Raw genomic sequence first — 24,983 nt, forward strand, 5'->3', positions numbered from 1 at the left:
GGAATTTCTTTCTAATGCAGCAATTTCAAAGATTCTTCAAGTGACGCTGCAGCTGTTGGCTAGGAGGCTCAAACTCCGCCTCTATATATCACACTGGCTCGACAGCGGCAATATGGCTTTTCAGAAACAGATGGGTAATGTCACGGATCCTACGTTCATATTTTATACAGTCTTTGATTTGGACTAAAAAAAAGCTTTCTGATAATAGTTTCTGGCACTCATGGACTCATACTAAAGGAATACTTTTATTCTTACAAGGAAGCACAAACCATGCACCTAGCAGGTCATTCCATTCCCAAATCATCAGGTATGACAGCTTGGTCAGCCAGAATGTGTCAAAATATGAAGCTGTTGGTTTCCCTCTATAGTGACATTGTGGAAGTAGTCCAATCGCTTGATGTACTGACGTGGTGTTAAAGTCAGGTTTTTATAAATCCACAGACAGCTTCACAATTTCAACTCATCACTACGGTCTGTAGCTTGCCTCCCATAACTGAAGCACATCTTTATTTAACATTGATTCTAGCTTTGCATGATTGAAACACACAACCCTCTCTTAAGTCCTTCTCTTAATTTAAACAAACGTCACATACAAAAGCAAAGTATTTAAAAGTGCAAGACCTCCTGAATAATGGATTTGCAGATTCATAGCATCAAGGTTGATACATTATTCTAATAGCTTTTTTCTGGATTTTGATAATAGGTTTGATAAATTGTATTTCATATACTCTGTCAATTTTAACTCCATTTAAATTTAGTGTTATTTCAAAATGAACACTGAAACACTGTACTTATCATTACTATCAAAGTGTGTTTTCACCACATCAGCTCTGTTTCTACTGTTGTCAATAACTCTTTCATGTTCTCTCCTAGAACAAAATAACTGAGTATCATCTGCAAACCTAACAAATTTCAACTTGTCAGACACTCTGCATATTTAAGTCTGAATAACTTGGGTCCCAATACCAATTCTTCTAGCACACCACAAGTTACTTCTAAAATCAGATTCAGTAATATAATTTTGTACATATTGTGACATATTTACTAGATAGTTTCCATAATATTTTATTGAGGCTTGTGCATGATCAAGGATATAAAATATTTCCTCCATAACCTAAATCCTAAAACGCTATACAAATAAAGATGATCCATAAAATATAGTCCACAAAAGTGTGCCTCAGACACCAACAAAAGAGAAGAAGCCTCAAAATAGTGTTTGTGCTTTTATCACGTTGTTTACCGAGCCTTGACCAGAAAGTGTCTGACAAGTATTGCTTTGAGAGCTCTGACTAATGCATGTACTGCTGAGTCACCACAGAATAATGATCAAAGAATATTCTCAATACATTCATCCCTCCATCTAGCACCTTAGTATGGCCACTTACTGCTAATTTAAGGGGGCAATCAGCAGGGTTAAGTGACAGTTTGTACATTGCAGCCCACTATCGACATGCATTGTGTATATAAACTCTGCACTACTCTCTCGGTTTGGATGATGTGTGGGAGGGATGGTTGGGTGCCTGTCTTCAAAAAGAGGAGATAAAAGAAGCAGACGTTTTCTAAAGAGACTAAATAGACACAAGTGAAGTTCTGATTTGCACTTTGAATGGGATGATTCACTCCTCTGTTAATCTGAATACACTCTTAAAGGACAAACTCAAGAGCTGCCTCAGGCACACAACTTCTCAGCAATAAGATGAAGCTGTGTTAGTGTGTATGAAGATGTCTTTGCTGAAAAGAGAGAGGGAGTTTGGTTGCTCTATAATACTACTGGTACTGGCACACCTTTTTTAGTCACTGATTGGCTGAAATAGGGTCAAAACATGCCTGCTCAATGACTTAATGTTTTATGAGAAGGGCACAGCTGAGTTCTGGCTAGAAGCAAAGAAGGGTTTTGGATCCTGACATGATCACTGATACTGATACAGATGGCTATTCCCACAATGTGACCAATGTAGGGCACAAACCTGAAACTGTGCAGCACTATGATTAAAAAATTAACGGTTCCAGGTTGAATTTCAGTTTTTACATACAGTATGTTAGCATTTCAAGACAAATAGAAAGTTCAAGCAATGAGTGTTTGCAACATAGTGATAGTAGTTCTGAATAGCAAGAGAAACACTTACCTCACTCTGACCCTAACCCAGAGACAACGCAAGATAGTTTTGGCACACTTAACTTCTTCTTGTTGACACTGAGAACAAAAATGTTAGTTTCTATTTGCATGCTTAATTGGTAGGTTAAAAACAGTCAGCAAACGGAGAAAAAACTCAAACCACGAGGGGTGCTGATAATAACAAGTGTTGAAAGTTGTGACTATTGCTGCATTTATTTTGAAAGGTTTCAACCATAGACTGTATAAAATATGGACGTAGGATCCATGATGTCACCCATCTGTTTCTGAAGCGCTGTTTTGAGGCCAATCGTCGGTGTGAGCCATATTGCTGCTGTCGAGCGATTGTGATGTACAGAGGCGGGCTTTGAGCCTCCTAGCCAACAGCTACAGTGTTCCTGGCTGTCAATCAAGTCAGCTGTGCCTCTCATTGGAAGACTCTTAATCTCAATATCTTTGAAAATTGCCGGGTTAGAAAAAATTCACCACCCGTACAGTGTGTGCACATCGAGAAATGAGCTATCCAGACTACACTTGTCTTTTGTACCAGGCTGTTAACATGTTTATTTCTGCTGTAAAGATCGGCTTTTTCCCATTCATGTGTATTTGACTTCCGGTACTTCCGGAGCCAGCCTCAAGCGGATCCTTGATGAACTGGAGTTTTTAGCACTTCCGCATTGGACTCATATTTGTAGACTGGAGTTTGCCGCTTGGTTTCAGCTGCAAAGAGAAGAAGGAAAGCTGATGAGGACAAAAGTCAAGTCTTGTCTCACCCTGTCGGGATTCTAATACGCATCATTTCCTGTTTACCATACATTATCAATCCTATAAACCTTCATGCTGCTTTACCATGCTAGATTATCCATGCTGCAACTTATCTTGTTACTTTTGCAGTAATTACCCATGGTGAGGTGACGCCCTTTCTATTAACTTCAATAATACACTTCATTAGCATTTAGTTTGATACATGTACGATATGCAATTCATTTTTTGCTGCTATTATCTTTTGCAAATACACGCGCATATTTCAAATTTGCTTACATTACACTATATATACTTTAGTTTAATCAGGACTTTAGGTATTCACATTTTATTGAAAAAACTTACTCTACCTCAAGTCTCTCTCCTCTCTCTCTGTAGTGAGTATTTTGACACTATTCAATTATTCTGTTTCTGATATCAATTTTGCCCCTGTATGTATTTAGATAACATTTTCCCTGCACTCGCATTGATTTGTATGATTTATTTGTAGCCTGAGGCTTATTAACTTTGATGAGATTATGCCACCTTGCTATGTTTGGCATCATCATCATTGGCAACATCTTGCTATAGCCACAATAACTAACCGTAAACACTTACATGGAAACGAAGAAATTAAAAATGTATTTTGATAGTGGCTTTTGTCTTTTCAGGTAAATATTTCATTAATGTCTTCATAAATTTGAAATTGGTATCAAGAGTCAAACTATTTATAGCACTAGCTTTTGTTGAACACTGACACCAATGTTTGCAATGGTGGTGTCTAATATTAAAAATTTGAGACAATGCCAACTAGACTTTGTGTGTCTCACCAGTCTTTTCAGTTGAAGAGAGGAGCTATCAAATATGCATGTGCAACCACTTTCCCAGCTTAGATATAATTCATTTTGTAAACACAAGCCTTTGGAAAGTGTGTTTGCAGAGTGTGTGTCTGGACTGTGTAAAATTCATGTGTGGATTAATAAATGAACCAGCTGGGGACAGGTTCCATTGTCCCCTTGTTGCTTCTGTCTGCCAGAGAGCCCTGTTAAAAGCCACAGCGGAGACTTTGTGGCAGGGTCATTTACTACTCACTGCTTTATAGACTGCTGCAAGGACAGTTAAACTTTACTCAGTCGGTGACATGGCTCAGTTTTTAAATAATGTTTGTTGACTGCAAAGGAAGGGTGTGCATGCACTCTCATGCAAAAAGGTATTCACCGTTTATTTTTCAGAATGCAGCACTAATTGCATGTGTTTTTCACTCTTATGGACACTTTGGTCTGTTTCCTCGATAGCAGTCTTGATTAATGGACAATATTTTAAGGCTGATGACATGACCAGCCGTTTTATGGAAGAGCTGAATGGTATCATTGCTTTGACTACCTTTCCAGAGCACTTGCTGTTGGTTACCACATAACTTGAGACGAGAAAGAAGTTGGAGTGGAGAGGCAACGTCTACAAAGAGATTGTTGGTTTCACTTATATGTAGATATCTGTTTGTTGGCATTGAAGTATCTGATATTCAACCACATAAGATTAAGTATATGTTGCTAGTCTGTGTTGTTTAAAATAACTTCAGGAGCCTGCAAGAATGTGTAGAATGGCCCCAGAAGTCTCTAGGGAGGGCCTAAAAGAAGATCACCTCTGACCAAGACAAAAAATATGATTGACTGTGACAGTTGGCATCTTTGACCAATGGTCACTTGACTGTTGTCATTTTAAGGTCTTCAAAGTTGGAGTCCAAAATAACATTGTTGTACTGGTATTGAGAAGTCCATATATGTGAGTGTTGTGACGACACCTACACCCTACACGGACTTTGGAGACAGAGGCGAGGCGACTTCATCTGGCCTGGTCGTTCTCCAAGCAGTCATGTGCTTGCTACTGATGCTGATGCTGTTTGATTGTAATAAATCTAATTGCTATTCAAGCTGGCCAATGTCACAAAGTTCATTCTGCATCTGCACATCATGGGCCGTTAAGACGAGACAGTATTGGCATGACAGCCAGTGCCTCCCACTTTTTTAAGGTCCCTGTAGAATGTTTTCAACACACAGTCAATGGCAGCAAAAATGCTAGTGGATAATAGTATTTTCACTGCAGACAAATTCTTGTCCCAAACTCTGTGGTCCTGTGGCGAATCTGTAGAGATAAAGTACAAGAAAGCTTCTATTGCCAAAAAAAGAATTATCCCAGCAAAAGTATTTCTCAAACACGGTAAAAAATACAAGATAATTTGGCAGATTTTGAACTTTATTCCCCTCTTCCAACAAAAGTCTGCAATGGCCCGACTTTTCATTGGATCCAGAGATTATCTTGCCAGATTTTCAAGACAAACAATCAGGCCAGACCATTAATACATGTTCAGTATTTACTATAAGAAATCCATTTTCTGTATCAGGTTAACCCTGAGGACAGCCAAGCATGCACTCTGTCACACTTTACATAACGGTAACAACTCAGTTAGCAAGCCGACTGAAGAAAGCACAACAAATGCAGTAATGACAGTAAATGTGAAGCATAAAGCTAGATAGACCATATTCTTGTATTTCCACCAAAAACACAAGAGAGGAGCTGAACTTATATTGCTACTGCAATGGATGTTCCAGATAACTAAGCAGCTAGCAAAGTTAGCTTGACAACCATCCCATTGTCTGCCATGTTTGTTTACTTTAAACTCATGTTTAACACGATACGTTTTGCCAGATTTCCAGATTTAAGAGCCAGGCTGTGGTTGCTGGCGAACAGAATCTGTTAGTGTGTGGTGTGTTGTATTGGCCATCTGTTGCTCTCCATACACTTAACAAAACTGTTAAGTCTGACATTATTTGCTGTCATGGGAGAAATCTCTCACATTTTCAACATCTGTTAAGATTTTAAAAATCCCTTAGTGTGTGACAGGCTTAAGCAAGACTGAATTACTTCCAACAATTTATAAGTATACTGCTTTTAACTTCTTATTCTAGGAAGCAAGCAGAAGAGGCCCTCCTTCATGGATTGGTTACTTTATTGCACTATCATTAGGGGTGCATCATAATAAGCATTGAAACAAAAATGATCCACGGTTGACTTGTAGTGGGCAAAGATGTAAGATTTCTTAACTTGTTTTAGGCCACTGAAAACCTTTGACTGTCTGGTATGGCACCCTGTCTCTTACCGCAAGCTGCTCCTGTTGGTTAAACACATCCACTGCAGTCAGTGAGAGCCTCAGCTGATCCTCTGCAGAGCATTACTTGACCTGGCTGTTGGGAGAAAGGACAGACGTAAGCTTTAAATATCTCCCAGGCTTGACACAGCAGTGCTCCAGCTGCACTCTGTAATTACCAGCAGTGCAATCAGCAGACTCGTTAATTTCCCCTGACTGACAGCCGCTGACGGCTCAATTGCAGAAAATGCACTGGTACAACTTCATAAGTAAATGGAACTGACGTCCTGGAGCATTCTTCAGCCTGGGCGGTTGCACTCAGAAGAGTTCATATTAATATGAGCACATGAAGACATACTGTGCAGATGCAGACAAGTTACTGCTCTGTCTGGCAGCTTTTGAGATACGTGTTTGCAACCAATCCTTGGAATTCCTCATTAAAACACCAAAAAAGGCAGAAAAGTTTTGTCAATTCTTCTTTTAAGACTAGCAGACCTAAAGCCACGCACTCTCCACAAAGCCCTCCTATTATATAACATGTTTGTGCTGACATGAGAGGTGCTGCAGAGAGGTCTCACACATGGAAGTGCTCTCAGGTTCTAGAGAGGTATCGATCTGAGTGTAAACCAACGTGAAGTGGTCCAGAATGGACATTCCACCGGCAAAGTAATTGGGGGGAGTGAGCCAGCAGAATTGGCCCAGATAAATAGGTCACTTAATAGGTTGTTTACAGCAGTGGATTGACATGATGCATGAGAGAACAGGCAGCGAGGGCATCCAGTTGAAGCTGCTGTAATACACAGGTACAGCAGCTGAATATGAGAAAGCACTCATAGTTTATTAAAATACGTATTTGGCAGATATTTTGGCAGATCAAGGCCTCTAGAAATCATTTGGAGCTCATAATCAAAGCTACAGTATCCATTAATTCTGAGGTTATTAGTCTCTTTCACTAGTTGTAATAATTCCTTTTTGCTGCTGAGCCATATTAATTCATTCTCTCCTCCTTCACTTCACCTACGGTGTCAGAGTTCTTTTCTGAGGTCTTACTCTGCAGCAATTTTGTGCAACTCATTGTACTCTGTTAAAATCCAGAATGAAAAGAATGCAGCTTCTGGCAGCCTACAAGTGACAGGAATATAAGGTCAGCACAGAGCTGCAAGGAAAGCTTAACATTAACACAAATAGAGCAAGCTATTTGTTTCCCACCAGGGTAACTCGTGCTGCTTTACAAATGTATGTACTCATGCTACATGTGTGTTCATATGTGTCCAGTGTGTATATAGATGTGCTGTGTGTTCATATGTGTCCAGTGTGTATATATGTGGGATGATGTGCACCTTTGTTGTGAGGCTGGGTGGATGTTTATTGTTTATTTGTGTTTTATACATGTATTCGTGTACAGACCTATGCTCAATTTTAACATCAGCAAGTCATCATGCCCAAAACGACAAAGTTAACATGCTGATGTTTGGCAGGGTCAATATGGCCATGTCTGTTGGTTTGGTTTCCAATTTATGTCACATAAAGCTAGTTATCAACATGTTGAGTCAATCCAGAATTACTGAGCGCGTTCATGTGAACGGGGCGGAGTCAGCAACATGTGACCAATCACAGATACAGACAGTCAGCACATCCACATAATGATATTTGCTAGCTAGCAGTAAACACATGTAACAGTTAAAGAAAATGTTACTAGTACTTCTGGTAATAACTTTTTGATGTTGTATTGTTAGTGTGTACTGGTCAGTCAACCAGCAGAGACACCATTGATTGTTTACCTGTGCTTGCGATGTTTTTGCTAAGCTTATCGGGCTCATTATATTTGTTGGTAAATGCCACTGATTTGTTATTTATTTTTATTTATTTAATTTATTCTGAAAGGTTTCAACCATAGACTGTATAGAATATGGACGTAGTATCCGTTACGTGACCCATCTGTTTCTGAAGCGCTGTTTGAGGCCAATCGACGGCAGCAGCCATATTGCTGCTGTCGAGCCAGTGTGACGTAAAGAGGCGGAGTTTGAGCCTCCTAGCCAACAGCTACAGTGTTCCCACAGGCAGCTGTGCCTCTCATTGGAAGACAAGTAATCTCAATATCTTCGAAATTGACGAGTTAGAAAAAAATTCACCCCCCTCACAGTGTAAGCACATCGAGAAATGAGCTATCCAGACTACACTCGTCTTTTGTACCAGGCTGTAAACATGTTTATTTCTGCTGTAAAGATCGGCCTTTTCCCATTCATGTGTATGTGACTTCCGGTACATCCGGAGCCAGCCTCAAGCGGATAGCAGCTTTTAGGAGCTTTTAACACTTCTGCATTGGACTCATATTTTTAGAACGGAGGTTGCTGCTTGATTTAAACTCTGGACATAAAGGAAATTGAGTAGTTCAAGTATATTTTCTACGACGTCAAACTCTCACACGAAGGTGCACAAACACACACAAACGGTTTATCCATTATTGCATGAAATAGCATATTGATGAGCCCAATTCTAGATTCTGTATCTCTGTCATGTTACTGGTGATGGCTCTGACTTTTTTTTATTTCATTTTTTATTTTTTCCATGTGTGTCTGTGTGCCTGTGTGTTGGACTAACACTTGGAATGGAAATGAACTCTGCCGATGATGAACCAACCAGATGATTGCGTTCATCATTTCGAGCTGCAGAGGTGACATTTACACCATGACAGGAAATGTGATGCGCTATCAATCTCCCATGCATATACATGTGCACACAAGCACACATGCCGTGAATATCTGTGATGTACTCAGCTGTCGGCCGTACTTGATGAAGGGTACACATTAATGTGCTGCTGAAGAAATGTGATCACCTTGAGTGAATCAGTTCTGGTTTTCCATCTTTTTTGTTTTGGAGATGCTTACCAGTGAAACAGATGCTGATGAAATGAAACCATGAAACACGTTCCATCCATTATTGAAAAAAAATAATACATTACTGGAAATTCATTACTTACATATGACTACAGTTTAAGTGTCTGCCTCTTTAAGAGTCAATATTTGGCTAAACTAAGACTGAGGTTTTTTTTTTTTTACATTTTAATGTTATGAAAAAACATTTAAAGCTGCACACTCAATATTTCTACACAGCCAATAACAAATTAATTTACAGATGAAACCAGCGACCACTTTGCGTGGTCCGCCATCAAGTGTGGCTTCCATTACTGCAGTGGTAATCAGTGTCTGCTGCTGCGTGCTTACTGTGACAGAAGCGTAATTAGTTGGATTAAACATGTGAGACAGCTGCCCCCAGTTACCGATGAAGGTACCTCAACCATGCAATCTAAACATTTACCATATTGCACCGCAGTCTGATGAAATAATGGGGAAGTGGAAAAATAAACTTCACCATCCACCCCATACTTATGATACAGGGCTGTGTAATGTTTTCCTGCTAGATAGTTAGCTTAATCGATTTATTATGCTAGCTAACTGTGGGATTATTTTATTAATGTATTGATGTGATGAACAACAAAAGGCCTCCTTTATGTCATTCAGAGAGGGCCAAAGTTACTGATATAGTAACTGATCCAAAATAATGTAATAATCATAATATTCTGGATCCACAGACAAAATCTCAGTCCTCTGCGTGTCTAATCGACCTGAGTGTTTTAGGTGTCTGGTCCAGGGCTGCAGCTCGCTCAGCTGGAGGTGAAGCTTCCACAAAAACTCTTCCCCCTGGTGGCTGGCTGCAGTATAGATCAAAAACTCTGTTTACCCCATTCATTTCAATGGGGCTGCAGTCAAACTTTAAAAAATAAATATACGTCGTACGAATGTTTTGTGCTCAAGGCCTCTTTTTCTTTCTGAAAAGTTCCTTTTTCGTTAGTTATTAGAGTTTAAAAAACAGGGTTTTACTTCCTGATTCACTTTGATTGACAGCTGCCGTAGAGGGAAACTCCATAGGACCTCGTGACACTACGCTGTAGGGTAGCGCTCAAGAGACTGGCTGCACATTGGCTGTGCATTGGAACAGGTTTTTTTGGCTTCAAAACCGTACAACGGGAAAAGGCAGAGCAACGCTGTCCATTTTATATACAGTCTATGGTCTGGTCACATACAAGGGGCTACTTCATGAAGTAAAGGTTATGTATTACGCATTTAAGGGAATTCATAAAGAATGGATTTCGGCCACTACTTGCTAAGAGTTGCACATAATTTGCTATGTGCTCCATCTGAAGGTCTAATGCACAAACGTCTTGCGTCTTGCGACACGGCTAACAGGAACCTTGTTTCACCAAAGACAAAGAGATAAAACACCATTAACTGTTTTTCTTTACTTACAACATCAGTGTTTTAATGTTGGTTTGATTGTTTGAGAATTGGCTACTATGTGACCATAACATTGCACTCACATAAAAGACAACTAAATATTCACTGTGACTATTATCTTGAGCAAATTATCAAGTCTCCGAAAAACACAAAGCAACAAACACAAGGATGAATTGATTACCCTTTAAAGCATTAGAAAACTGTCACTGTGACACTTAATGTGTGATTATCAAACATCCACCCTCACTTCCTCCCCACGTTCGTTATGAATGGATAATTACAATGCTTCACTTATCTTTTTGTCGGTTTTGTTGGTGTAAGTTAAGCAGATCTACATTCCCAATCAGTCTATGATTCAGTGTGGTCCAACACTATATGTTTCAGAGAACCCAGATGACCTTACTTTCTTTTCATGGTGTTGATTTAGGTTCTCTTTAAGTATTTCACCATCCTGCACCCTGCCACAACAGACACAGTACAATCCATTTGTCATGTCCCTCACAGTACAATTCATTATGGATGGTGCGCTGAAGCACTACAAAAGCAGCAATTGCTTTAAAGGGTCAGCTTTTCAGTGTTTTCTGAGAAACCAATTTCAGAACATAATTAATCTTCAGGGAGAGATGTTTTGTGCTGGTAGGTAAAGGTGGAACTCACTGTGTCCGCACTGTTGTGGAAAGTAATTGAGAATGAATGCTTATAAAACCATGGACTCTAGGTTTCGTTGGCATAGCCTTCCCTGTTTATATGACCTGTGGACATTTGAGGACAGATAACTCAGTAGAGAATCCTTGGCAAAAGTAAACAAGATACACATTGAAGCTAAGGTATCCATATGATAGAGTCCTCAAAGTACTGAAAAGTAAAGTTTATGTGTTGAAATATTCTTGATTTTACTGGACTTCATAATAAAGGTACAATTTTAAAATGTTGCCCAAACTTTTTTTGGTATCAGAGACAATTTCACACACCAAAGATTCTATTTCAGGGGGAGATGGACAATTTTAAAGAGCACCTTTCCCTGCTTATTATACCTGTCACGCAGGGTAAAAACAAGAACAGAGGACTCATGCAGAATAGTGAAGTGTAATAAAAAAGAAAATACAAAAAAATCCAAACACACACAAAAGCTACCATAAGGATTATCAGAATGATACAAGGAAGCCTCAATGATCCAACAACATAAGGGAGAAAGTAAATACTGCTTGCACTAGGTAACGAGCAACAGGTGTGAACACCGGACACAGGTGAAACTAATTAGGGTAATCAAGGTGGAGGGAAGCACACAAGGGCAGGAAGTAAAACCATCCCAGACACACAGGGATCAACAACCAAAGACATAATAAAGAGTAGACGCCGCATCGACCGCTACTACCTATTGGCGCTGACGAGCCGTGGGGCCGCCATCTTGGTCCAGTCACCCACTCCACTCAGTCTAATCTGTTTGGCAGGCGCAATTAAGTGTCAGCGTGTTTAATCAATCATAACTCGCTGAATACTAAACTGATTTTCATGCAGGGTTTTTTTTCTTATGCAAACATCATACATGTAGGTATGATGCAGGACACATGGTTCGGTGTATTTTAATATTCATAGTGGGCTTAACAGTAATAGAATATTCTGATATGTGATATATGTGATGTATGATAGGTATTGCGCCGCACAGTGCTCAGGCATCTTGAAGTCTCTGCTGCTTCAGTTTACGTTTACAGGTAGGATCATGGGTAGGATGACCGGACCAAGATGGCGGCTGTATTTCTTACGCCCCAGCTGTCAATGTGGCGTCTACTCTTTATATGTCTATGTCAAGAACTACAAGATAAAGCAGGAAACACAATATACTTGATGAAGAAACACATGTGAAAATACACACACACACACACACCCGCGCACACAAACACAGACACACTGACACACGGAATACATGGATCACTAAAAAACAACACAAGAAAGCCAGAATTATAACTCATAACTAATACAGACTGTAAGAAAACAAGAACCAAAACTTAAAGAAAATCTACAACAAAAAATAAAAACAGGCAAACAAAGACTGACTACAACACAAAGATAATACAAAACTAAAGAAAAGCAACTCATTACAGTGCTTCTGATTTCTGGCAGCCAGTTGCACTTTAACTCAACTGAGGGCATGACATCCATAAAAGTCAAAAGACTAAGAGATTGAGTCACTGGACTCAACTTTACAAGAGCTTTGAGTTGAGCTGGAATTAGAATTGATTTTTACTTAAAATCTGGATATCATTGAGGTTTGTTTTGACTTATGTACAATGTCTGCCAAAACAGTAATAATAAATAATTGCATTGTCCAGAGGGTGTGGAATTTGGCTCAGAAAGATAAAGTTGGTACTGTGTCAGGATGTAAATAATGATGTAAAAGCAACCAGGAAGGTGTTTAGGGTGGTGGTGACTCACCAGGTAAAAAGTGCTGTTGCTAACAAGCAAGGCTATGTTGCTAGGTAGCAGTTGATCAAACAGGGAAAGCAAACAATTATTAGGAATGAGTGCTAATGCTAACAAGCTGGCTTTAATATAGTGTATTGTTCAAGATGTTTGGACTAGAACTCACCTTGTGATGAAATACTGAAAACCAACGACCAATGGGAACAAGGGCTAATGCTAAGGGAAACAATGTACACTACCAGTCAAAAGTTTGGACACACCTTCTCATTCAATATTCTTTATTTATTTTGTTCATGTATGTTAAAAAAAACCAAAAAAAAACTATTGTACGAAAAAACACTGTGATTTATACCTGCCTTTTGAAAAATAAAAATTATATATATATATATATAAAAAAAAAAAAAACATTCCAGGAGACCAATTCATGAAGCAGACTGAGAAAATACCAAGAGTGTGCAAAGCTGTCATGAAGGAAAAAGGGGGCTACTTTACAGAGTCTAAAATATAAAACATATTCTGGTTTGTTTAACACTTTTTTGTTAATTAAATAATTCCATATATGTTCTGTAATAGGTTTGATGTATTCAGCATTAGTCTACAATGTCTAAAATGATTGAAATAAATAAAAACTATTGAATGAGAAAGTGTGTCCAAACTTTTGACTGGTAGTGTATGTGGACAATTACCCATCAGGTGATGAAACAAAGAAATGGGAATCAGTCCCAATGATCACAATTTAGCCTGTTAACCTGTGGCTTGTTAGCCTGAGTAATTTGAATTAGTACAATGTGCACAAAGACTCACTAAGTGATATAACAAAGAAATCCAACATCTCATGGGTATTAGCACTTATACTGGCAAGCTAAGCTCTCTAAAGGCATATGAGTCACAAACATACTGGGAACCAGAGCTCATATGAGCTAGCCAGATTTTTAGCTTGTTGACTTCAACTGCAGGGAAACATTCAAGGTGTGGGTAATGTCTCATCAGGTGATAAAACAAAACAACAACATAAACATATGTGATGTGTTAAAACACAAAAAGAAAGAAGAATACAAATGTATCTTTGATCATGTTTTGATAAAGACTTGAAATACTAAAAAGCAGTGATAATATGCAGCCTCTTGGGTGAACTACACATTTAGGGCCAGGTCCCTGTTGAGAAGCCGGTGATGTTGCAGAACACGTTTGTGGTGAAGGTTAATGTTGCTGTCCTGGTCGGTTACACAAACACTCTCATTTCTGGAAATTCTCTCATCTTCCACTGATCAATTACGGACACCATTGTAACCCAGGGTAAGGGCTGCATCTGCCACCGTGTGAAATAACCAGTACAGTCCTTTAAAGCTCAAATGTTCCTTAGATTAAGGAACAAATATATCATGAAAGGAAAACACACAGAGATAGCAGCAGAGTTGGCTGTTTCATATGAGTAATGTTATAAATACGAAGCTCTTTGGAAGGCTTGTAATGGCCATGTGGTCTGCCAAACGCAGCCATAGAGATCACACAGGGCTCAGAAAAAGCTTGTGTTTGAGACAAATTGCCAAACAGACAGCAGGAGCATGAGAGATAGAGAAAGAGGGAGAGTATGATGAGAAAGCCATAAGTGTGCCTATTCATCTCACTGCTTGGAACAGACAGGTACAGAGGTATGGCACCCTTACAAGGTCAATATTTTACTCTGACTTGTGCGCTCTAATTAGATTACAGGTGAAGTGCCCCAGCAAAGCACACAGAGAGATCCTGCAGAGGAGACAAATTGTATCATCAGAGATGTTGCAGAGTTAAATCATTGCAACCTGTCTGATCTATAGTCATTTTAAATATGTTTCAGTAGATCAGGGGTCATGTGTAACAAACACTAACAGCCTCTGCATGTCAACACATATCTGTAGCTTAAAAACTTCAGAACAAAGCTTTTTTGGGCAGGGGCGTGACAGAGGGGTGGCATGGGCCCCCCTTAAAAATCTGATTGATGCGACCTAGGAAACTCTAAACTATGATTGGCGATTTGCTTTGTCAGAGGCAGAACAAACACTAAGATTCATGAAATGGACTGAGTTATCATGGACTGCAGGCTGTTTCCTTTTGATTTTGTGACAAAATGTGAAAAAAAATATATTTTTGACAGTTATAGTTTGCTTGCAATTTCAAGTTCTTCAAGCTGTTACTTTGGACAATGTTGTTACTCTGTTGTTTTACTTTTTGAGCTAACAAAGTTATATACTATAACAACTTTAATGATAAAGTAAATATGATTAGTGAAGGCAGAAATGGTAAATATCTCTTATTCATGTATGTGAGTGTGTGCTGACAAACTTAATGTCAGGCCACCCCTGCATAAGTCAGTTAGGCCAGTTGTTCTCAAAGTGGGGTCCTGGGACTCCTGGGGTTCCGTCAACCATAGCGTGGGGGTCCGTGAAATAATTTGAATACGTTTCTAATAAATTATAAAATTGTGCTGTGCCATTACAAAACAGCATACACACCATTGTTATGATATCATTTGGTGGCTCCAAGGGATATGTGAGTCTTGCTACTGTTAATTTTCTGAAAGTGTTTAAGATCAATTACTTGAAAAGTATAAATGCTGTCATGTTGGTCAATAAAACAGAACCAGAACCAAACTCAAGCAACCAGAACCAAACTCAAGCAAACCGAACCAGAACCGAACCAGAACCAAACCAGAACCGAACCAGAGCCGAACCAGAACCGAACCAGAACCTAACTCAAGCAAACAGAACCAGAACCAGAACCAAACAGAGCCAGAACCAAACTCAATAAAACGGAACCAGAACCAAACTCAAGCAACCAGAACCAAACTCAAGCAAACCGAACCAGAACCGAACCAGAACCGAACCAGAACCAAACCAGATCCGAACCAGAACCGAACCAGAACCAAACTCAAGCAAACAGAACCAGAACCAAACTCAAGCAAACAGAACCAAACTACAGCAAACAGAACCAGAACCAGAAACGAACTAGAACTTAAGAAAGCCAAGCCAGAACCAGAACAAAACTCAATCAAACAGAACCAGAACCAAGTCAAGCTAACAGAACCAGAACCAAACTCAAGCAAACAGAACCAGAACCAACTCAAGCAAACAGAACCAGAACAAGAACCAAACTCAAGCAAACAGAACCAGAACCAAACTCAATCAAACACAACCAGAACCAACTCACGCAAACAGAACCAGAACCAGCCCAAGCAAACAGAACCAGAACCAAACTCAAGCAAATAGAACCAAAACCCAACTCTAGCAAACAGAACCAGAACCAAACTCAAGCAAACACAACCAGAACCAAACTCAAGCAAACACAACCAGAACCAGAACCAAACTCTAGGAAACAGAACCAGAACCAAACTCCAGCAAACAGAACCAGAACCAGAACCAGAACCAGAACCAAACTCAAGCAAACAGAACCAGAACCAAACTAGAGCAAACATTATTAATGTCCTCAGTGCAGGTTGGCATTGTGAAAAATCAAATGCCTCAGCTTGGATGGGCTGATCCAATTTCTCCTCTCAGTTAGAATTTGCTCTGTCTTTGAGAAGAACCCTAACCCTAACCTTAACCCTGTCAGAAGGAGCAGATGAAGCCACGATACATAGCCTCCCCTCCATCACCTGTATCCTATATCCTCACTTGTGATTGGCCGCATGGCCGCCATGCTGACTAATCAAAACAAAGTAATGCTGTGAGCAGAGCTGGGGCTGAGCACTGTGAGAGCTAAGCAGCGAAAGGGAAAAAATGGTTCTGATTCACTATAAAGCATCGGCTGTCAGAGCCGCAGCTTTTGATCATGACACATCACTAATGTGCTTAATCTGTGTTACAATTTTGAGGGGGTCATTGGACAATTTTTTCACCTGTAAGGGGTCCCTGGCTCCAAAGAGTTTGAGAACCCCTTAGTTAGGCCACCACAGTCAACAAAAAATCTTGACACACCCCTTTTGACAAACCTGACTAGTGTAAATTAGCCTTGTTGGTTCATAGCACTCCCTAAGGGGCAGGAGCATTAATGATCTGTCAGTGTAATGCTCATTTATAACTGGAGTAAAGTCACAAATCCACTGGCTGAATCTTCAAACTGGTATTTTTTATTTTACAAATAAGTAAAAAAATAAATAAAATAAAAATCTAAATTATGAAATCACAACAGAGCTACATGAGAATTCCTTGCTGAAATATGAGGTGAATTTTCTTTCACAGAAAATATGCAGAAGGCACTAGTCATGACAAAGCAGCGCTCCCATTGGCTGAGCGAACCAGGAAGTCTGTCTAACTCTGACGCAGGCGCTCCAGCTTCCCGAAAGTCAACAGCAACAGCGGAAAAAAAGCTCAACATGGCACCCAAACTTGCAACAGCGGTCATAGGACTATTATTTCTCTCTCTGGTTCCCCCGGCGGAGGCTTACGACGCGGGGGACGCTTTAGCCCTTCTTCTGGGCACCATCCTGACCGTGGTGGGTTTCTGCGCCTTCCTCGGCTGGTACGCGCGGAGGCGAAACGACACGTTCTGAGAGGGAGAGTCTTTTGGTCGTGATCATGCCCTGTCCTACACTCACCCCCCGCATTTATACCTCCTATGGATCTCTTATGGACCGTTTGGCACACGGTTTGTGTCCACTACACTGATACGAAACGTGCCTTAATGGAACTAGTGCGTCAACCGTGATGGGACGCACGTGAAGTTGGAGAGAGACAATCAGGAAGTCCAAATGAGGAACTGTTTGTTTGTTGCACTGCTGAGAGTAAAGACCAAACACTGTTGCCTTCTATATGAAAAGACTGCTGCAGAAATGTTCTCCTTGAAGAATGCTTCCATTGCATAGTGCGCATATTTTCCATGCTTAAGGTGATTATGTGATTTCCTGAAGGATTTACTTCTGCATTGTTGCTTTGTTTGAAGCACAATATGTCAAGCGTGGACTCCTGTTGCGAATAGAGCTGATGTTGCAATTTCTGCTGCTAATATGTGTGACAATAGCGCTTTGAGGATAATAAATTAATTATTCTGATGCTTTATTAATTATCTGCTTCATATAATCATACTTACCAACTATTGTTCCATATAAAAGAGTGCTTTCATGTCTGATGTGTGGAAAGATCCCACTCAGAAAGTGCCATAAGAAGTCTTTGAAGGTATTGATTGCAGAGTATAATGCATTTTTTCTAAATAAAGTCTTTCACTGGCTGAGAGCATTCACACTTTTGATAGAGTGCTACACTACTGGAGTGTTACCACTGCTTATGAAAAGAAGAGAGTATCACACGTAATATTTACTTCAACTATGACAATTATGACTGCTATAATTCTGCAGAAAGTCCTGCTTCTAACCAATACATGTGACATAGATTGTTAAATTGTTGTACCAAAACAATCAACTTTAATAAGTCATTAAACAAAGATGGCTTTGACCCTTAAAACGGTTTCAAAATATCCATGAAGATACTTTCTGGGGTTTGAAAGATGACTTGTCAAACATGAAGCTCTTTTTGTGTAAAGAGTTGCTAAGTTAACCTCAAATATGGTAATAAAATGATATCAATGCAGAAGATGAGAGAGGACTTGTCTCTTTTGAAAATCTGAAACATTAACAATAAACCCAAGCAGAGGTTTCTTTTTGTCAGAGGTGTTTTTTTGTCAAGCTGTCAGATGGATGTAGTGGAGTGAAAAGAACAATGTAATGGAGCAGAAGTAAGGATCATCAAATGGAACTTCTCAAGTGTCATGGAAGTACCTCAAAATTGTACTTTTCTTTTTACAGTAAATGTGCATTTATTTACTCTTGAGACCACTCTCAACCCATGGAGTTGTTTGAATTAAACTTATGTCTGCACCAAAATGAGAGTGGGAAATATTAGTACATGCTACAATAATTCAGGCCTTAAATGTAATGTAGGCTTTAGTTTCGAGTGGTGAGATAAACCATTTGCTCTGAAGGTCACCACGTCTGTGATATGGTTAAACAGGCGTTTCAGCACATGGTCTATTTCATCTTAAAACATAAATCTGCATGGTGAGACTCGTTCCACAGTTGTGACACTTCTTCTACATGCATGACCATCATTAATGGATGCGTTCTAGTCCATGCAGCGCTCGGCCAGCGTGTGTACATGTGGCTGAATCATTGTTCACTTGTTACACTGCACATGACAACACAGCTCTTCATACATGGTTGGGAAATCAAATCCCATGAATTTATCATGCTACCCGGGCAGGAGGAACAACAGTTCGCAAAGTGCTTGTCAATTATGCATATACAGTACAGGGGGGGAAGTCATTCTACCTTGAGGTGAACTAGGCTGCCTGATTTAACCCTTCACTTTGTACATAATGGTTGACATTTCTGCTGAGTGAAACATGAATGAACAGCTTCAGAAGCAGACAGAGCTAAATAAACAAATGCTACCGATGCTTTTGATAATAAACTGTTCACTAATCCTAAACTTAGGAGTCATCTGGCAAAAAGAAAGACAGAAAACTCATTTCCATTTTCCATTTTCAAGGTTTTATTTCAAGTTTAGCTACTATTTTTGTTGATATGTTTTACTATAATGGGTAAAATTTACTATTTTTAGATAACTTTTGTCATCCAATTTTTTTATTGCATTTTTTAGTAATTATTTTTTCACCACAAGTTAAGATTATATATATATATATATATATTACAGTTGTGCTCAAAATTTTACATACCCTGGGAGAATTTGTGATTTTTTTTTGGCCATTTTTCAGAGAATATGAAAGATAAGAGAAAAATCTTTTTTTTTCTCTCATGGTTAGCAGTTGGGTGAAGCAAATTATTGTCAAACAACTGTGTTTACTCCTTTTATATCATAATGACAACAGAAACTACCCAAGAAACCATAAATTCTGCCAGGGTATGTAAACTTATGAGCACAACTGTATAAGTAATACAAAACCAACAGAGAGAAGAAAAGTTAATAAATAAATAAATAAATACAAAAAATATATAAAAATCAGTAAAAACAAAAGGAAGATAAACAAGGAAAATAAGCAAAGAGTGTAAATAAACAACAATAAAGAAAAATACACATTTTTAGATCACTTTAAAAAAAAGTTTTTGGGAGACATCTCACGACCCCCCATTTGTGTCTCGCGAGGGGGTCCCAACCCACACTTTGGGAACCCCTGCTATAGAGAGTATGTAGGTCCCTTTATCAGAGTGAATCAGATTACAACACCATCAGCTTCAAAAAACAATTTTAAAGAGACAAGCACAGCCTAGACCAGAACCCATTTAGTTTTTGCATAATTTAAGAAGCCTTTTATTTCATTTATAAATAATGTTCCAACTTCTGGGGAAGTAGGTCTGAATGAATCAGTGGCAGAAAAGAGCGACACATATGTTTTCTTGACTAAAGTACTGAGTAAAGAAACTAATTAGTAATATTCAGCGTTACTAGGAGAAACGGCACGTGCTGCTGTAAAGCGTTACCGGCCAGCAGCGGCCCCCCTTGAGCAGATGTTACCGTGAGAGAGAGAGGGAGCTGCTGCTGCTGCTGCTGCTGCTGCAACAAGAGACAAGACGCGTCTTGGATCACAAATAGGGATGCAGGGCGCATGCGCACTGGGCTCCGTTTACTGGAGGATATTCACCGTGGAGGAAAAAAGGGGGCAGGCAACAAACCAGGCTTTTTATTACAGCAAAAACCCGACTTGTGCAATGTAAATAACCTAAAGGAGGGATACAAATTAGGATTATCAACAGGTAGGATTTTGATTGATCTTGTGATCGGCTGTGTGTCTGTCTCTCTCTCTTTCTCGATCTCCTTTTTTGGCCTTGTCTTGTGTGGTGGCTGCGATTCTGGGTATTTTATAGCGAGGACTTCGGAATTATTCGAGTCGATTGGACGTGTACGGATCTGCTACAATGTTGTGCTTTACCCAGCACATTCGGATACAACAACAGTGGTGATTTTACGCTCCTGTGTTTTTTTCTTTTTATTTTCTACGGAAATCTAACGGATTCAGACGCGCGTAAAATACTCGACAGACAATCGGAGGACGCATTTGAACGCGTAAGTAGACACAACATACATATAATTATACATCACCACAGGCTACTTGTTATTATTCTAACAAAATATACATCAATCGTGTAGATCATCCCATAATAAAAACAGAAAAGGCTTGTTATTGTCACTCCCAGCCAACAATTTCAATTTGATTTTCACACCCGCGCATTAACACGACAAATAATGTCGAAATGCGGCTTTAGAGTCAGTATTACACATTATATCCACTCAACTCTTCATTCTAATTACTAATATAAAAGATGATCTGGAAAATGGAGGCTGGCTCAATAATCGCCCCTAATGAGAACTGCTTATCAACGTGAGAGCCGTAATCCTGTTAACCTTTAATCAGACAAAAACACGGATGCTTTATTATGTATTCGCCCTCCGTCGGTTTTGCATGAAGGCGAGGCGAGTTTATTGGAGGCATCCGCCGCTTTTGAGAGCCGTCCTCTGTTTCTGCAGGGTGTAGGGTGTGATCGAGGAGAGCTTCTTTTTGCACTGCATTTCCTTAAATGTCTCACTTTAAAATATAAATACCCCCAAATCATCCAATTCGAGTGTTTCTCTATTGCTGTCCAATGCTGTTTCTTTTTCAAAAGGAGTAAAAATGCGTCGTTTCTTAATTAGGTCTGGTGCTTTGTGCCGTCATGGTGCTTTTGTTCAAGAAATTCCGAAGCCACATAAAGAATTCTAACACTGTAACAGATTAATGGTCAAGATAAATCAAGATCCATCACTGTCTGTCTGCCTGTCTGTCTGACTGTCTGTCTCTAAACAAAGTGTTCAAGCTAAGCTAAGGCATTGCTCCACACTGTGCCAGTCCCAATTTAAAAAATGTAAGATTAATAAATAAATAAATGTCAGGCAGAGCAGAATGATTGCCTATCACTTCTACATTGTGTAAGTGCAGTTGAAAACAATGCAGCTGTTGTTCGGCTCCAAATCCTGATGGGTGGATAATGTTTTTCAGGGAATTTTTTTTCTTTAGGTGTGATGAGACAAAGGAACAAAGGATGCCTTAGAGGAGAGGTCGCCTGTACGCCTGGAAACCTCTTCAAAGCACACCGCCAAATGGATCTAACGCCTCCCCCTGCCACCTCTAGATCATGATACTTGGCTGAAGCTATTCCGCTATCTATATGATCCCTCCTCCATCTATGGCGAACTATAGCCATGCAGGGGACCACACCATCTTGCAGAATGTCTCTCCTCTCGCCACGTTCCTCAAACTGACCTCTTTGGGCTTTATCATCGGAGTCGGTGTGGTTGGGAACCTCCTGATCTCCATCCTGCTGGTCAAAGACAAGAGCTTGCACCGAGCGCCCTATTATTTCCTGCTGGATTTGTGCGCTTCTGATATCCTGCGCTCCGCCATCTGCTTCCCCTTCGTCTTCACCTCGGTCAAGAATGGATCTGCGTGGACGTACGGAACGCTGACCTGCAAAGTGATCGCCTTCCTGGGTGTGCTCTCCTGTTTCCATACAGCGTTTATGCTATTCTGTGTTAGCGTCACGCGCTACCTTGCCATTGCACATCACCGTTTTTACACCAAGAGGCTGACCTTCTGGACCTGTTTGGCTGTCATCTGCATGGTTTGGACGTTGTCAGTGGCAATGGCGTTCCCGCCGGTGCTAGACGTAGGGACGTACTCATTTATCCGCGAGGAAGACCAGTGCACCTTCCAGCACCGTTCCTTCAGGGCGAACGATTCGTTGGGATTCATGCTCCTGCTGGCGCTCATCCTCCTCGCCACACAGCTGGTTTACCTCAAGCTCATCTTCTTCGTCCACGACCGCCGAAAAATGAAGCCCGTCCAGTTTGTGCCAGCCGTCAGCCAGAACTGGACCTTCCACGGGCCGGGCGCTAGTGGGCAGGCGGCAGCGAACTGGCTGGCCGGGTTTGGTCGAGGCCCGACTCCGCCTACTCTGCTGGGAATCCGGCAGAACAGCAATGCAGCGGGCCGCAGGCGTCTTTTGGTCTTGGATGAGTTCAAAACAGAGAAGAGGATTAGTAGGATGTTCTACATCATGACGTTTTTCTTCCTGGCGCTCTGGGGGCCCTATCTGGTGGCCTGCTACTGGCGGGTGTTTGCAAGGGGCCCTGTGGTCCCTGGGGGCTACCTGACGGCAGCTGTGTGGATGAGCTTTGCCCAGGCTGGTGTCAATCCTTTCATCTGCATCTTCTCCAACAGGGAGCTCCGGCGCTGCTTCAGCACCACGCTCCTCTACTGCAGAAAATCCAGGTTACCACGGGAACCCTACTGCGTTATATGAAGGTTTTGCCATGGGTTTTTTCTCATCTGTGTCTCTATTTCCCTGATTGCTCTTGATCTGGGCTCGTTCCTGTTGTACAGCGCACTCTCTTCTATCTCTCTTCTCTTCATCCTCCAGTTTCTCCCTCTGCTCCTCCTTCTCCTAACCCTTCTTTTCAGAGGTAGAAGGTGGACGGCAAATCACAAGGTTCTGCCAGGGTGATTTAACATAAAACGTATTAAACATGGAGGCTGAAGGGAAATGGGAATACGCAGGAGGTCTGGATCTCCTCCTGTGTTTATGTTCTAGTAAACAAGACGTTGTGGAAGGCCATGCCAATGCAGAGAAGCAAAAATTTGAAAAAAAAAAATAGAAAAAGAACTGACAAAACAATGAAAACAGAACCCCTTCATTTGGATATTTTCATGAATCTGTGAGGTGTGAAAAACAAAAATGAAAAGAAAAGAAAATGAACAAAAACAAAGAAATGATACCTCTCAAGGAATCACTGGAAATGTTTTACATTTTAAGAGTTGCACTAAAAAGAAGATGTAAAGATGCTTTTTTTGGTTGCTGGTTGCATAGCAAGGACAACTTTTTCCTTTTCTTTTTTTCCCAAACTAAACAATGAATGCTTTAATTTGCAACAGACTACACAATCGCTGTAAGTAAAAGCAAAACTTGGTGACTGTTGGAATACACCACCACAAAAAGGAGGATAAAATGGTTTTAATGTAAGTGATATCTTTTTCATTTACTGGGCGGCGGTGGTGGGGGAGGGGGGGCTTAACGCTGGGGATTTACAATGTGTGGTTTTTGAAGTTGCAACTTAAAAACTAGAAATGATTTTCTTGTAGTTTTACGATCCATATGTCCCTAGTGTCTGGCATTGTTATTTTCTTATCACATTTTACAGAAAAAAAGAGGAAAAAAAGATGAAATGATGTTTGGATTTTCAAAAGAAGTTGCTTTTAAGAACAACCTTGTGCTTAAAAAAGACATTGAAGAAGTAGTTAAATGTTTCATCATATCCATGTACCTAAACACTATCATATTGTTACAGTATTGCTGATGCCACTCCGGGTGTTCTTGCCTTAATGGTTATGATATTGTCATGTTTCTTGGTTGTTGGGTTACATTTTTGTTAATTCATTCACTCCTGGAAAAGTCGTTTTTTAAAAGCAAGGGGAGTTTCTTTTTCTTTCTTTTTCACATCAATGTGAAGTGCATGTCCATTTTTTTAAAAGCTGGTCCACTCCCATGAGCATCACAGGCCATAACACTGAGCAGCCCATTTTTATTCTGCAACGGTTTGCTACACCCCACAGAGTGCTCAGAGCACAGGGAGTGTGTGTGTGCGCGCGTGTGTGTGCGTTTGAGTGTGTATGCAGTGTGGATCAGACAACAGTCACTTCAAGACCAGAGCCTTAGTATGAAATCTTGCACAATTTGTAAAAAATGTACAAAAAATGAGAAAAAAAAGACATTTAAGGCACACCGTCTTGTTTCTACTTTCCCTACATTTGCTCTCTACTGATTGTTTTCAATGACTTACTTTTTTCTCTTGTGGCCATTTTAATATTTATTATGTATTCTTTTTTGTATATTATAGATAGATTGTGTGTAAGTATGTGAGTCCTTTCATTTTTGAAGTCCCGAATGTGAGTACAGTTTCAGTTAGGATTGCATTTGCTGAAAGTTAACTGTGTAATCTGTTGCTTTTTTGAAAATAAAAAGTTTCCATTTTACAACTTTTGTTTTTATCCCTGTTTTTGGGTGGAAGCCATGCCAAGTATTGGTAAATTAACTTCTGGAAAACACCTGCAACCCCCCCTCCTTAATTGGTGAAGTCATGGAAGGGTTTTGAAATGGTCTGTGATTGGTTAAAGATGGTCAAATATTTACATTTAATCCCTAAAATGTCTTTTTCTCACCACCTTAATCTGCAAATACAAAGCAACCAAA

The 24,983-nt window shown here is 40.1% G+C and overlaps 1 protein-coding gene and 1 long non-coding RNA gene across 5 annotated transcripts; one reads left to right on the forward strand and one right to left on the reverse strand.

The window, feature by feature from the left end:
* Positions 1-2,785: 2,785 nt before the first annotated feature.
* Positions 2,786-12,797, reverse strand: LOC117804698. The gene is made up of 3 exons (XR_004629225.1): positions 12,728-12,797; positions 6,012-6,096; positions 2,786-2,833 (listed from the first exon to the last, which is right to left on the reverse strand). It is a non-coding gene; the product is annotated as an uncharacterized LOC117804698 (long non-coding RNA).
* Positions 12,798-20,289: 7,492 nt separating this feature from the next.
* gpr85 (G protein-coupled receptor 85) lies at positions 20,290-23,444 on the forward strand. 4 transcript variants are annotated; one of them, XM_034673760.1, is made up of 2 exons: positions 20,290-20,456; positions 21,737-23,444. In XM_034673760.1, the coding sequence occupies exon 2, from the start codon at positions 21,906-21,908 to the stop codon at positions 23,037-23,039; it is 1,134 nt and encodes a 377-aa protein (XP_034529651.1). In that variant the 5' UTR covers positions 20,290-20,456; positions 21,737-21,905; the 3' UTR covers positions 23,040-23,444. The 4 variants fall into 4 exon arrangements, with proteins under 4 accessions (XP_034529651.1, XP_034529653.1, XP_034529654.1 ...); XM_034673762.1 differs by having other exon boundaries at positions 20,314-20,456; positions 21,755-23,444; XM_034673763.1 differs by having other exon boundaries at positions 20,320-20,766; positions 21,755-23,444.
* The last annotated feature ends 1,539 nt before the right edge of the window (positions 23,445-24,983 follow it).

Source organism: Notolabrus celidotus, chromosome 21 (genome assembly GCF_009762535.1).
Source record: "Notolabrus celidotus isolate fNotCel1 chromosome 21, fNotCel1.pri, whole genome shotgun sequence".
In the NCBI taxonomy this organism is placed as follows: Eukaryota; Metazoa; Chordata; class Actinopteri; order Labriformes; family Labridae; genus Notolabrus; species Notolabrus celidotus.

Excerpts from the sequence above, each read along its gene's own strand:
- gpr85 (XM_034673760.1), top strand. The coding sequence starts at position 21,906 with ATGATCCCTCCTCCATCTATGGCGAACTATAGCCATGCAGGGGACCAC.